Here is a 15,130-nt window from a genome sequence, read left to right as displayed (position 1 = left end):
CCTGCTGCAGGGGGCTGATCATGTGGCACTTGTCAAACTGTAACTTGCACTGAAGACAAGCTCAACAGCTTTGTAATTACCTGAAGCAAGGAAATGGCTTTTACAAGGCTGTTGAAGAGGCAGATGTTGAGGATCCCCTGTCTTATCCTCACAGGTATGCTCCTTTCTTTTGTCATTTGGGAAACTGCATTGAACAGGACGTCATTGCCTGATCTCAGAATACCACAGCAGCTCTCTAATGACCTGCCTGGCTGCTCGGCTATCTTCAGTGGAAACGTAGAGGGCAAGAAAGACAAATTAGAAATGCTTCTGACATCCAGGAAGAGAAAGTCTCTTTTATCTGAGGACTTCTACCTTAATGTGACTCAAGACTGTCCTTCTTACATTGAAAGGAGAGGTTTCTTTACAGAGCCTCTCAGTGAAGAGGAGAAGGATTTTCCCATTGCCTACTCCATGGTGATCCATGAGAAGATTGAGATGTTCGAGCGACTTCTACGAGCTGTTTACACTCCGCAGAACATCTACTGTGTACATGTGGACCAGAAATCCCCTAAGGAATTTCAGAAGGCCGTGGAGGCAATTACTTCTTGTTTTCCTAATGTGTTTATAGCCAGCAGGTTAGAAAGAGTTGTATATGCCTCGTGGTCGCGGGTGCAGGCAGACTTGAACTGCATGATAGACCTAATGAACTCACACGTCCAGTGGAGGTACCTGCTAAACACCTGCGGGACAGACTTCCCCATCAAAACCAATGGAGAGATTGTTCATGCTCTGAAGGCCCTAAACGGGAGAAACAGCATTGAGTCTGAGACCACCGAGGACTACAAGAAAGGCCGTTGGCAGTATCATTACGATGTGACTAACACTGTCATCAGGACACATGTGAAGAAAAGCGACCCACCCATTAGCAGCCCCATGTTCCAAGGAATTGCTTACTTTGTGGTCACAAGAGTCTTTGTGGAACATGTGATGCAGGACAAAGAGGTTCAGCAGCTTGTGGAGTGGGAGAGGGACACATACAGCCCTGATGAGCACTTGTGGGCCACTCTACAGAGGATGCCCTCTGTTCCCGGATCAACACCAGCCCACTCCAAGTACGATACATCAGACTTGCAGGCCATCGCTCGTGTGGTGAAGTGGAGCGATTTAGAAGGAGATGTGAAACATGGAGCCCCGTACTATCCCTGCACTGGTGTTTACAGAAGAGCAATTTGTGTGTACGGAGCTGGTGACCTCCCGTGGCTCATGAGACAACATCATCTCTTTGCAAATAAGTTTGATCCTCTGGTTGATGATGTTGCTATCAGATGTCTGGAGTCAGTCCTGTATCACAAAGCCTTAGGCCATGACCCACTGCTAACAGATCAATATTCCACCACGTTGTAAAGCTTGTCATTATTTAAAATGTAAAATATGATGTACTTAGGAAACAGTTCGTACCTGGACAGCTAAATATGATAGAAACCATATTCATTGATTATTATATTGTCAAAGATTTTCAATTGAAATGGCTTTAAATATTTCTTATTCTTGATTTTTTCTTTAAGTCTGTAGCTTTTAATGTTGTCAGTATATTGTTATGATCTATAATTTATAATATTCAGTGCATTTGAATTTATTGTCAAGATATTGATATGTATCTTGCTATGTCATTTCTTATATTATTATTTTCTTTATGATTTCAATGAGATCTGTATTTGTGGTGCCATCTAGTGGATTCTAAGCAAAAGAGACAAAGCAAAACAAAATGACATTATCAATAGCAATTTGGAGATTATTGTTTGAATCTTGTCAAACATACTTGGTGTTTGGTCACTATATACTTTTAATGTTGCGTACAATGTCGACCTTGTTACCACTGCAAAACTGGTACTAAATGGAATTAAAAATAATACAAAACACTGATGTGGATCCATGACTTTACTTGGAGGAAATGTTACATGAATACCTACATCTTTGCTTCAGATTGTTGCTCCCACAAATGTCCTCCCTCCACAAGTCAGAGGGCACATTCAAGTGAAAATAAAACTTTATTTTCCCCAGGCAGGATTTTGATAGCGAACGTCAGCAGTGAACAGTGAAAAAGATGCAGTCAAAACTTGTTCTGTGAAATGCCACTCAACGGGTCAGAGACCTAAAATGCAGTCTAAAATCAGAGTAACCATAAAAATATATTAATTTCTCTCCTTTGTCACCTTTTGAATATAAATATATATTTAAATGTAATAAAGCAGAACATGCATCAACCATTTGTAACAGAGTGCCTTAAATAACGTGGAGATACACCAGTAACTAGGGAACACCAATAAGCTAAGTTTTTACATGATATATCGGCAGTAAATAAAAAAAAAAAAAAAACAACAGATTAAAACATTTCAGACAGCATGTGGAAAAAAAGCTGGAGATCGAGCTGTAAAAAGTTCCACGGTGTAACAGGCAGCATAGTTTCAAAAAGGCATTCTCTTGATGCAAAGAGCTAAATCTTCAGTCACGTCGCCCAGGACATACGCATCATAAGAGCGGCTGTTGGCGACATCCTCCTCTTCCACATCTTGCAGTGCGAGCCGGGTCACTCTGGAACAGCAGCAGCAGCGATCTCCACTTTGCCGTGCATGTCCTGGTCGGTTCTGCAGACACATTCAACATCATCAGACATCTGGGGGACTGGGACGGCATGCCATCTAACAGGGACAGGCTACTACGCTGCCCATAAACACACTTTTCATATAATCACATCCTGCAATGTGATCATTACCTATAAACCATTACAAAGGGAATTCTTTACGTCAAAGAATATTTCTATTTTTTGGACTTACCGGACTTATTTTCAGCATACAAATGAATGCCTTATATTAGCAACGCTTTCTGCTGAAAACAATTTAAATATCTGAGCAATACAAACCACCAATATGAGTTCTGTTATTATGAAGTTCTGACTTCCCTTGAAACCTTGCAAGACAAATGCACTAACGTGTACTTTGAAGCCCAAAATTCATGTTTGGGCACAGACCATTTTCATTATCTGCTGCACACACTGTAAATAGTCGTAGACGTCATACTGTACAATAAGAAAATGTATACGGTAGGGCTGTCAATCGATTAAAAAAAATAATCGTGATTGATCGCATGATTGTCCATAGTTAATCGTGATTAATCGCATATTTTTCATCTGTTCAAAATGTATCTTAAAAAGGAGATTTGTCAAGTATTTAATACCCTTATCAACATGGGAGTGGGCAAATATGCTTGCTTTATGCAAATGTATGTATATATTTATTATTGGAAGTTTCTTAACACAAAACAATGACAAATATTGTCCAGAAACCCTCACAGGTACTGCATTTAGCATAAAAAAATATGCTCAAATCATAACATGGAAAACTCAAGCCCAACAGGCAACAACAGCTGTCAGTGTGCTGACTAGACTATGACTTGTGGGTACCCGTAGAACCCATTTTCATTCACTTATCTTGAGGTCGGAGGTCAAGGGACCCCTTTGAAAATGGCCATGCCAGTTTTTCCTCGCAAAAATTTAGCACAAGTTTGGAGTTTTATTTAGCCTCCATCACGACAAGCTAGCATGACACGGTTGGTAACAATGGATTCATTTGGTTTTCATATGATGCCAGTGTCTTCACTAGCTTAAAACTGACTCAGAAACTCCATAACGTGTGACGTTTTAGTGCATTCGTCTTGCAAGTTTGCAATCAGCTCAGGAACTCATGCACCCGATAACAGAAGTGCAACTACTTGTAGCACACACAACACCGAGTCTCTTCTACAACCCCACAGTCATTACTTTTCTCATTTTCTAACACGCCACAAGGATATATCTGCCAATGAATAACCTCACACTTGTCAGTATTGAGCAGCATATTTCTGTGTGCGTGAACAAGTCTGACAAAAGGTTTGTGGCAATGTTTAAACATCAGCAGGGAGCGGGTATGCAGTGAGTCATGCAAAGAGCTGTGAGAGTGGACAAGCCGAGTGTTCAGTGAGGACGAGCTACTGAGGGGAACCATGTGAGGAGGACATGGTTACGGTGCAACCACAAACCCACGGTGACTAAGACGAGCTACTTCCTTGTAATTTCACCCCATTCAGTTGTACAAACATGAACAAATTTACCCAACATCAACCACATCAAAATCTAAACCTGTTTTTTCAAAAAGATACATGCAGGTAAGTGCACCAACTTTAATATCAGAAAGCAGCAATGCAATCATTTACCTCACAACTATTCTAACTTGGACATGAAAGAATAATTCAGCATCACAGTGGAGACAGTACCTTGGGTGTAAAATGGGCTACAAAAGGTACTTTTTAAACCACATACAGATAGCTGATATTACTTTGAGGCAATAAATAGAGAACAAATTTAACAAGAATCGGCTTTGAAATGAACTTCACAGAATTGGCTCAGAAATGGGATTTAGTTGGTTAAACAATCACCAAGCCAGCTATTTTTGGAAACCAATCAAACAGCTTCTCAGCCTGCTTTTAAGGGAACGTCCGAAATCTACTGAGAGGAAAATGTGGGACATTTGGGGAGAAAAAGTTGTTGGTTTTTTAGCCAGAAGGTAAAAAGCAAATCCAACTACAAACACGCTGGACAGAATGAGGTGTATTGGTGCATTTCTGAAAGCCAACGGATCATTTCGTTGTTAGTTTTGTGAAATGCAAAAAAAAAAAAAAAAATTTAAAATGCTGAGACTGACCCTGAGTGAAAGTGCATATACCTTTTACGGCTTTTCCTATTTTTTTCTTCGTCAAACCTTAAGAGGGGGGCAGGGAAATGGAGTTAAGGAAAGGAGAATTACACAGCCAACAGCAACCAGACATCCAAAAGAGCACAAACACATTTGATAAGATGAGATCTGAAGTCTTTTTCAAATGCCACATGGACCCGCCTCAGGTTCAAGCCACATCATGGAAAAATACAGCACGAGCAATTTCTCAGCATGAGCTCAATAGTTATGCATATCAGGAAAGGTTAACATAAGGAAATGACTAATGTATTCTTGAATAGCTGTTATAGGACAAAATGATCTAGATGCATTTTTTCAGTAATGTTGACACTAATGTTAAAAGAACTCACATAGTGTACACAGACTATACTACGCTCTAAATGTATATTTTACAAAAGAAAATGTTTAGATATCAGTAGTTTGCATTTGGATTTCTTCCCCATCAGAATACATATAGTGTAAGTGAGACAATCATGCTTGCAAAATGCCTAAATCCTGCATAGAAATATCAGGGCTTTGAACTAAGATGAGACTGTGCAAAATGTCAAGTGAGTCAGACTCATAACTACCGACATCTTATCTACAGTGGCCACACAGGAAAAGCAGAACGCTTCTGTGGCACCACCTACAGATGAAATGTAACCACATCTTGCAGGATCAGTCAGAGCTGATGCTGCGTATGCACAAAACGTTTCTAGAATTAGGGAACCAATTCAAGGAAAAACAGGAAGGCACATCAAAGGAGTTACTTTTTATGAATTATCTAATGATATTGTGAACCACGTTTGATGGGGATTGGATGAAATCTGTAGAAAGGAGGAACTGGAAGGTTACCTCTACTGGTTTATTATTTACTAATTCAAGTGAGCGGCTATGTGTTGCTTCATTGCACTGCTGTAAAATCTCTAAATCACCAGGTCCACTTCATAGGGAAACAAAAACAGTCTTGATTCTACCCTCAACTGAGAACCACCCTGATATGTAAACATATAACGTGAATGCGTATTCAAGTGTTAGAATTGATCATGAACACCTTTTCTTCGCTAAAGTATAAAACTCAGAGGGTAAAATCACCAAATCTCTTAATACGGCCTTGGATTTATATTCATTAGCTTGCAGACACCTACATATTTTGTCTTCTGACAGGACCTTTGTCTCGTGTTTGATGTATTTGAGTGGAGCATACTTACTGTTTGATACAATCTGGTATGGACACATACTCCATTGGAACCAGTTCCGCGAGGTCTGTCAAGCTGAAGACATACTTGATTTTCTGACTAAATTTGGTGCTGTGAAAAGAAGCAGGAAATGTCAGGATCTAAAGGTTACCGGAGAAGGTCTTCATCTATTTATTGTAGCGACCTGAAACATTAAAGTTACCTTATGAAGGGTTTTGTGAGTGCCAGCAGGGTGCGAATAAACCAAGAGGGATGGACAATTATCAAAGACTTCAAGTTCTTCCGTAACCTGTAAAAAGAAAAAGAGAGAAGCTGTCATCAACTTAATAATCACATATGATGATGCTGTTCTTGATGTGTCTGCATTTGTTGTAAAAACGACTTGTGCTTAATTGTCGGGGCCACTCAGACTCACCTCCTATCTATCTGCTGATAACACTTTCTGAGCCAGCCGACAGCTGGCATCTTTTTCCGAGAGGTTGCCCCGTTCAAATACACAATCATGTAGTTCTCAGCGACCAAAAGCTCCAGCGTGCCGATGACATACCTGCAGGAAACGGGACCATTAGCGCCGGTTCTGAAATGTTCGCTCACGAGGCCAGAGGAAATCAAATAAACACTCACTTGAATAAATTGTCCATGATGTATCTGTAATTTGGTTGATTGCTCTCAGGCATAAAGCACACAGCGAACACAATTATGGCATTCAAACCGTCTCCATAGTAACCTACAGTGAAAGATCAAACATGAAGAATTGATGTTTCAGTATCAAAACACTATTTTCATTGTCAAAACATTTTTGAATAAACAGACTGATCAACTCATGTCAAACACAAATGCGATACAGCTTGTTCATCAAGGAACATAAGACACACTTAAAATGACTGTATGTACGTGGGTAAAGTATTGCCACTGACCTCCATGGCTGATAACCCTCTTGTAAGGTTCGATGGCCTTCATGTCCACTCGGTGTTCCTGGTCTCCGATACGAAACACCCTCCAGCGTCGACCCTCCTCCCTCTCCTCCGAGGCGGAGAACTCCTGGACCGACTCCACGCCCTTCTGTAGGAGGTCTGTGGTTTTCGGCTTGGGGAGATCGTCTAAAGGAGAGGAAGCATTTTAAACCCACAGCTTGGATGCTACACCCACAACAGATGAGAGGGCTGTCTGATGTCATCAAATCAGATCTATTTATCAAATTATTTATTAAATGTTTAGATCACTCAATAATTCAGAATTGAACTTTTCAATCACATGCATTTTTTTGCTTTCATCTATTGTATCTGGACGGCATGCTTTCTCTCTTAATCAACACCAACAATCAACATCTCAACTTCCACTTGAGGTCAGCATTTACAATTACCTGATACAGTTTCCTGGGGGAAACCCCGCTATTGTTCCCTGCATGAGAAATCAATGTGTCGAACAAACACTGCTGAAAGGACTTCTGTGCATCTTTCGTAAGATGTGAGGCTGCATGCCGTGCACAATGTCTAATTATGCGCATCATGTGTAGACATCAAGTAAAGTGTTAAAGAGGACCTATAATGCTCATTTTCAGGTGCATACTTGTATTTTGGGTTTCTACTAGAACATGTTTACATGCTTTAATGTTCAAAAAACACTTTATTTTTCCCATACCAGCTGTTCTGCAGCACCTCTTATCACCCTCTGTCTGAAACGCTCCGTTTGAGCTCCTAACCCTCCCTCTCGAAAAGCCCAGTCTGCTCTGATTGGTCAGCCGGCCCACTGTTGTGACTGGTAAACTGAACCAAACTCTTTGGACTCTGCTCTAACTAGCTTTGTTCGAGGATGTGCCAAACTAGCCGCTAGGCAAAATGTGTTACTTGGTGACATCACCACGTTACGGAAGAAAAGGCAGGACTTCGAGCAAGGTGTTTCCGGCAGTTCAGGATCAGTGTTTCTGTGGGGGAGAGTAACTCCCTTTGACGTGGACTTTGTAACTTTGCAGACCTTTTACATGCACAAAAAGCTATATAATGCACTAAAGGAAAGGGGAAAAGCACAAAAGCATAATAGGTCCCCTTTAAAATGATCATATGCAGTATGTCAAGCATGCAACAAGCAGAATCAAAAATACGTGAAACAAAATCACATCAACACACTTTTATGAGTATCTCTCCTTCAGCGGCCCATTTCCGTAAAATATACCGAATCAAACACACTGATCTGTTTCTTCTTTAGAGTACTGTATGATCCACATACACAGATTTAGGAAATGACATGCACAAAAATATGAACTGAAAATGAAGTGTGTGAAACACAAATTCTCCCCATGATTTTGTTTGAAAAAACAGAAGACAGAACATAATCTGGACAATAGGAGTTGATTGACTCATGGCTGGCAGAACAAAAATGGGGGCTGTCCAAGAGACCTTACCACGAGGAAGAGCGAAACCTGCTGCTGGCCCGCAGCCTGTTTCCAGGCTGAGAACGGAAACAATTCTTCCAAGTGAAAAAGAGGAAGGCAGCAGTGTGGAAACACAAAAACAACAAAGCACATTTTAACTACACTTAAGGCAGTCTGCTGCCTACCCAGACCTGTAAAATCAAGGAAGGAAAATACCAATGGATCCAACAGCCAGGAAATAACACACTTCTGTGTTACAAGCCAACAAATAAACCCAAGAAAAGGTAAATCTTTTCATAAATAAAGTTACACAACTGTGGACTTCATCTGGGTCCAATTTGAAAGCATGTTTCCAGCTGCACTGAAACTGTTATCATTGATATAAAGCTCTCACCTTCCCATTCAAACTCATTGCTGTTGTCTGAAGGTGTGTCCATGTCGTCGAGGTCCAGCTCTGTGCTGTCATCCAGCTCATCAGAGAGAAGAGACCCTTCACTGCGGTCGAGTGTGAGACTGATGTCCGGAGCCGCAAGCTTCTTCTTAGCCTTCTTGCCACGGTCCATTGCATAGCCTGGGGTAGATGCCAAATCATGAGTGGTTATACTGTTCAAGTCTTTTATAAAACAATTCTATTACTCAGCCAAAGCTCATATGGGGCTTCTTTTTAGTCTGAGTTACAAAAATCAAGTGGTATCTTCCAATTTTACAGTCTTTCTGTACAATATTCCCTCTTTGTGTTACTGTCTGGGAGAATTTTTTTACTAAAAAGACTTTTTGTTGGCTAACTCAGACTGCTGAGGCCTCATATTAGTTTCAGCTGAATGTTAGAATACATTTTTCCACGAACAACAAGAATGAACAGGAATGATTACAGTGACTAATAACTCTCTCAGCGTACATGTAGGTGTTAAGATAGACTTGAAAATGTGAACATGTTCTTAATTATTGTAATACAATGCACCGTTTATGACTGTGTTTTCATTACCAGGGTCTATCTCTTCAGAGGTTCCTGCAAAAAGCTCATCTTCAAGCTCCTCTTCCTCCGGCAGGGGCCTAATAATCAAACATCGTGCCTTCAGTAGGGTTACGTTTCATGTGACTTTCAAAAACACAAACATGTGATACAAAGCCGTGGAACCATGATCCATACGTGATTTACAACATTAGGGAGTGATTGATAATACCGTGGGAAGTCCTCATCCTGCCATTCTTCCTTCAGCTCAACTCCTTCCATTCTCAGGCGAGCCTCTGTTGTGGCGACCGACTCCTGCCGCTCCAGGCTGGGAATGAAAACACAAAATGATTATACCATCATTTGAGTTTAATGATCTCTACTATAATTGCTAAAAGGCCCCTTTTGTACTACAAATGTATTAAAATCAAGAGCAGGGCCAGCAGAGATTATACGTGACAAACAAAACCCAAACACATAATTAGTTGTCTGACAACGGCTGCTTGTGACTTGTACAATCCTCAGAGGATTATGGGGGGAAACTTGTTCTTGGGTTCATAAGTCAGTCAGCAACAACAACAAAGTTAGTGGATATGGATAGCGGCACGAGACAATAGATACACTTGAATAAAGCTGCACAAAAGCACATGATTTTACACTCAAGGGTGGGGATAATTATGTTGTGAATAGGATAGGCTATGTTGAGAAAATGCAACACAGTACCAGTAAATTTGATTTTAAAGGATTCAATGGACAAAAGAATGAAATCTCATTCTTAAAACTGATTCAATATATGATTTATATAAAATCTACTGATGTGTAAAAATCTAATACTTTCCCTCTGGTGGGCCAACAGCAGCCTCTACTGACTCTCAATGAACCTTTACAGGTTTGTAGATCAACGTTTGAAATCTGATGTAACAATTATTATGGTTGACAGATCATTCTAACAAGATCTGTTGAAACAGTTGCTAGATTGTGTGTGTCATGTATTATCAAATAGTTGAAATGAATTGGCTAATAAGTTCACTTATACAGCTTACTCCTCAGTTTGCATTACGTAAGATTTTAGTCACATTGCACATGACATGACAAGTGAACAAATACCTTGGAATGAAACATGTCAATGTTGCATTCAGGCACTTTTTGCATCATTTAAGCACATTTTTTAGCTTCACAACTGGACATATTGTGTATAAAGTGCAATTTTTAAAACCTAACCAAAATGTGTGGGTAAGAGTCCCTTTGGCATTTAGGATGAGCCTTAAACCTCCAATACTTAACATATAATAAAGGGTAATAATAACAGCTTTATTGTGTGCTGTGGTAGCCCCGCCTGCTACTTACCACCTCAGCATTACATTGAGTCAGTGACAACCCTGCTTATGTTTATATGCCAAGCGGTATTGCCTTTTCTCAACAAACACTTTGATTTGAACAGGTTCTTTGTGTTGCAGTGCTAACCAATACATAATTCGCAGTCCTGCATGTTGATCGAGAATCTCCTTAAGAGTTTCAGCTTGCAACTGGCCATTGGCCACATAATCAGATCACTGGCTTCTTGAAAAGCTTACAAGCTTGTATTAAGGGCTTAGTTCATAAACCATAAGGCTATTCACTAATGCTGATCATGGTATCTGTATCTTTGCTGTACAGAGCTCCCTTTGATGCATTAAATCACATACACGACTGTATTTGTGCTCCCAGACACAAAAACATTCTGGGCATTTGGTGTTCAACATTTCTAAAGTTTAGCCGTTTGCTCAAGTATAGTCCTAATCCCTACATTACATTTGAAATCCAACTGAGGGAGGTAGAAGTGCTGCAGGAATGTGGTTTCCTGAAAATAAACCATTGCAATCAAAGTACACTGGAGACCACCGAGCTGCATGTAAGTGGAATCAACCACATTCAGGAGAGGAAAAGATGAATGACAGTTTAGAAACAACAACAATAATAATAATAATAATAATAATAATAATAATAATAATAATAATAAAGCACTTAGTGGTGATTTTAATTAAACTGCAGATCAGACCAAAGGGTTTGACCAAAATGTGTATTGAGAAGATTTTCCTGGTCATGATTTCATCAATCTTAACAGGATGGAATATGGTTTGTTGTTAACATATTGGCAATATTATTCTGTTCTTCATCTACACATTTCTTCTTCTTATGTCCCATCTTTATGATGAAAAGAGTGGGGAAGCATTACTATGCTATATTTGAATTTAGTTCCCTTATAGCAATACAGCACAAACTGGATGGACCCACTGAGAGAGAGCCTTGAGTTCCCCTGGCACGGACCTGTTTACCACAGTCTCTATGATACGCTAATCTGTCTCTGTCAGATAAAGATCGGAGTGGTCTATTTTGGCTTGAGTGAAGCACTCGGAGTTTAAATTTCTAGTTCTTCTGTTAGTAAAACTGCTGGTTATTTTATATGAAGACTAAAAAGGCCAAAACACAAATGCATAGCAACATCTTATCCTGTCAAACACAGATCGACACAGTGGGCATTTCCAGACAATTGTTAAGATTGTCAAAGGTCAGCTAAATGATGCTCTGTGCATGTAATGTTGCTCAGCTGTCCACAGATGTTGCTTACTATAACCTACAAAGGCTCGACAGTTACATGTGTACAATATCACGCCGTCCCAACAAGCCAATATTCTACATTCCTGGAGCTTATAGTTACCAATTTTGGTTAAGATTGTGCCAGAGAAGTGTTGTTTTAACTGGCCATTTGTGACATCCTAGTCTGAACGCACAGTGGTGCAGTAGTTAGTGTGAGCGTGACTGGTTGTCTGTCTTTATGTGTCAGCCCTGTGGTAGTTTTTTGACCTGTCCAGGCTGTACCCCGCCTTGGACCAAAGGCATGCTGCGATCAGCTCCAGCCCCCCTGTGACCCTGACTAGGACAAGCGGTTACAGATAATGGATGAATGGACAAGATAATAAAATGAGATTATACAGGTATCCCTGTTATTGTGTCCACTTGCTCAGTCTAGCTTCTACTTTTCCTGTATTTCTGGCTAAGCTACAAATTTGGTAATGTCATATGGTTTTGAAAGGATATGTCCTACTCTTTTAGTATCAATGCAGTGGGGGGCAGTGGTGGCCTAAAGATTAGAGAAGCGAGAAGTGAGACCGGAAGGTCGCCGGTTCAATCCCCCGGACCGGCAGGATAAATCTGGGTGGGGAAAGTGAAAAGTAGCGCTTGCCCCTCCCTCATTACCACCACTGAGATGCCTTTGAGCAAGGCAACCCCAACCACTCCAGTAGCCAGCAGATCAGACTGTAGTTGTACTGTGGCAGCTTCCTGGTGTGACTGTGTGACTGTGTAACTGTGTGAACATGATCAGGGCGTTCCTGAAAAAGAGAGCATTGCTCTCAGTGAACCTCCCCCTGAATAAATAAAGGTAAAAAAAAAGAAAACCTGTTCATAGGGTAAGAATCGACTTAGAGACATTTCTGTAAAACTAAATGTTTGAAAGCCAGTGTAGTGGGATCCCGTTATGATTTTAACAGTATTGGTCCTCTTTGTTTTCTGGGTCAAACTGCTAAGTTTTGACTGTAAGGGGAAGGTTTCAAATTGAGGAGCTGAATACAGCAAATAATGGCAACTGATTTTGGCAACAACAACACTGGATAGTCTCTCAAATCCAGTACCCTGGAAAACTTCCAGACACTTGAACACAGGCAGTCATCTGGCTCAGGTGCTGGAGTCTTGGAGAACAGTATTCTTGCAATGGAGAGAAGAAACCAGAAACTAGATAATACTTTTTTTTAAGAAGCCAACATGTAAAACTGTCCACTTTACAGACCTTCCAATGGGTCCAGGTGGTGATCTGGGCTGTGGGAGGCTCACTGGGGTAGAAGAGCTTCGTCTTGCTCCCGGCTGTTCCTTCTCATTGTCTGGAGTTGTCCTTTCCTGTGGTGGCTCACCTCTTGTTTTGGTTTCTTGAAGTGCCTCTTCGCCATTTTCAACTGTAGAAGCTGTGCTATTTTCCAAGTCGTCTAATAATTCCTCCTCATCCTCATCATCACCGTCTCCAGACACTCCAGAAGACGAGGGACTACTAGACGTCTGTCTGTGTCCCAGCAGCTCCTCATGATGAGTCCTCCTGCTGGGTGTGACACAATCTAAGCTGCTATTGTTCAACTTCACATCGCCTCCAGCCTTCAGCACCGCTTCACTCTCAATCACATCCGATGCCATTGAGTTGCTCCTGTCGTCCTGCCAATAAATAGTTAAAAACACAGATAATCTAGATGAGTTAAAGAGCTGAATCCGACCTACACAACTTCTTTAAAAGTTTGTGGCTAGCTAGCTCTGGTCCGCTCTACAGCTAACTAGCCAAGAAGGCTGTTGTTGTTGTTGACAGCTTGCTATGCCAACTAAACAATAACCAAATAAGTGTTAAATGTCACACAGGGTGCGCAGATAGTCACCTTTTTTTCTAAATGCGTCGCAGTGCGTGAACTCAGGACACCAAACGAGTATGCTCGCTTTACATAAGCACGCAGTGATCCTACTGATCAATTTCCTCCCTTTCCTTCCTCCAAGTCACAATGTTCTCCTGATGACGTCACGCTAGCATATGCTAACTACCTTAGCCACAGCTAAAAAGACAAGCTAATGTTGTCCACTTTAACGCCAGTTGGCATTAATCCATGAAATCGAGCTACGACGCAATGTTATGACAACTAATCCATGGATCCGTGTCAGTATGTGATGATTTAACTAGCCGGTCCACCGGTATCGATGTGGTAGAAGACGGTTGTTTCCTAACAACGCTAGCTAGCTAGCTAGCTAACCGGAGCATTCTGTTGCTACGTTGCCAGCTAACGGTAAGCGATAGTGATGTGTCGGTCGCGAACGAGCCGGTTAAAAGAGCCGACTCTTTTAAGTGAACGATGGGAGCCGGCACCGTCCGAGAACCGTTTTTTAAAAAAAAAAATTTTATTAAAGGGACTGTTTGTAACTTTTTACACTTATAAATCTACCGGGTCGGTTTCCCATGCGCGCTTGCATATGCATGCTCACGTTTGGCCGGAGTCTCACCACACACTGCAGAAGAGTTAGTTTAGCTCTGGGATATCTAGTGAATGTACAGTGGACGTTTGTGCAGAAATAACTGCTGCAGCTCCTCCAGACCAACAGAGGTTTTCCGTGTCTTGTGAAGTGACGGGGCTCCGCAACGAGAAACGCTATCGTCTCTGACTGGGTGCCGGTGTTTCCTCCAGCACCCGGTCGGAGACGATAACGTTTCTCTTCCTGCTTCAGCCCCGGAGGCTGAGGCAGGAAAAGCCAACACTAGGATCAGCATTGATTCATGGAGAGAGATTCGTCTGGTCAGCTAACATTACTGCCAAGCAGGTGAAATATAGAGTGATATTGTGGTTTTAGCTGACGTGTGTCGCCTCCCTGTTTTGAGCGATGCTCGTTCATGTATATTTAGAGCGAGCAAGCGATAGCCCGATGCTGACTTTCGTTGACTTAACAGCCACAGGTGTCGCTGTTAACAAGCATTTCTGAAATTTACGAACAGTCCCTTTAATTCAAGGCAAAATGACAGGACGATCTTCTCCGCGCCACGGGCACTCCATGCACTGACTGTGACTGAATGTTGTGTTAATGACATCCGTGTGACCAATCAGGTAATGACAGACAAGGATCATACCATCAAGCAGCAAGGGGCGGGAATGCACAGTGTGCTGACGGTCTACAGGTACAGAGCAGGAGGAAGAGGAGGAGAGAAAGAGAGAGAGGAGTGCGGTGTACGAATAGCAGACAAGATGAGTGCCAGTCGGAAACGAAGCAGCATGTCAAATTACGGATTGGAAATTATAAGATCTAGTATAATTATATTAATAAA

General features: G+C 41.3%; 2 protein-coding genes across 6 annotated transcripts; one reads left to right on the top strand and one right to left on the bottom strand.

Annotated features, from left to right (window-relative positions):
* The first annotated feature begins 93 nt into the window (after nt 1-93).
* Nucleotides 94-1,535, top strand: LOC119486817 (beta-1,3-galactosyl-O-glycosyl-glycoprotein beta-1,6-N-acetylglucosaminyltransferase 3-like). The gene has a single exon (XM_037767231.1). It carries the CDS (start codon nt 94-96, stop codon nt 1,384-1,386), a length of 1,293 nt encoding a protein of 430 aa, XP_037623159.1. The 3' UTR covers nt 1,387-1,535.
* Nucleotides 1,536-1,905: 370 nt separating this feature from the next.
* On the bottom strand, nt 1,906-14,115 carry bnip2 (BCL2 interacting protein 2). 5 transcript variants are annotated; one of them, XM_037767227.1, is made up of 13 exons: nt 13,704-14,115; nt 13,076-13,488; nt 9,482-9,577; nt 9,283-9,350; nt 8,692-8,868; nt 6,844-7,026; nt 6,551-6,653; nt 6,342-6,473; nt 6,129-6,215; nt 5,939-6,037; nt 4,719-4,775; nt 4,129-4,156; nt 1,906-2,627 (listed from the first exon to the last, which is right to left on the bottom strand). In XM_037767227.1, the coding sequence occupies exons 2-12, from the start codon at nt 13,468-13,470 to the stop codon at nt 4,144-4,146; spliced, it is 1,410 nt and encodes a 469-aa protein (XP_037623155.1). In that variant the 5' UTR covers nt 13,471-13,488; nt 13,704-14,115; the 3' UTR covers nt 1,906-2,627; nt 4,129-4,143. The 5 variants fall into 5 exon arrangements, with proteins under 5 accessions (XP_037623155.1, XP_037623157.1, XP_037623153.1 ...); XM_037767229.1 differs by having other exon boundaries at nt 4,740-4,775; XM_037767225.1 differs by lacking the exon at nt 4,129-4,156.
* Between the last annotated feature and the right edge of the window lie 1,015 nt (nt 14,116-15,130).

This window comes from Sebastes umbrosus, chromosome 4 (assembly GCF_015220745.1).
Source record: "Sebastes umbrosus isolate fSebUmb1 chromosome 4, fSebUmb1.pri, whole genome shotgun sequence".
Taxonomy (NCBI): domain Eukaryota; kingdom Metazoa; phylum Chordata; class Actinopteri; order Perciformes; family Sebastidae; genus Sebastes; species Sebastes umbrosus.
Note: the sequence above shows the minus strand (reverse complement) of the source record. Positions and strands in the feature narration are given on the sequence as shown.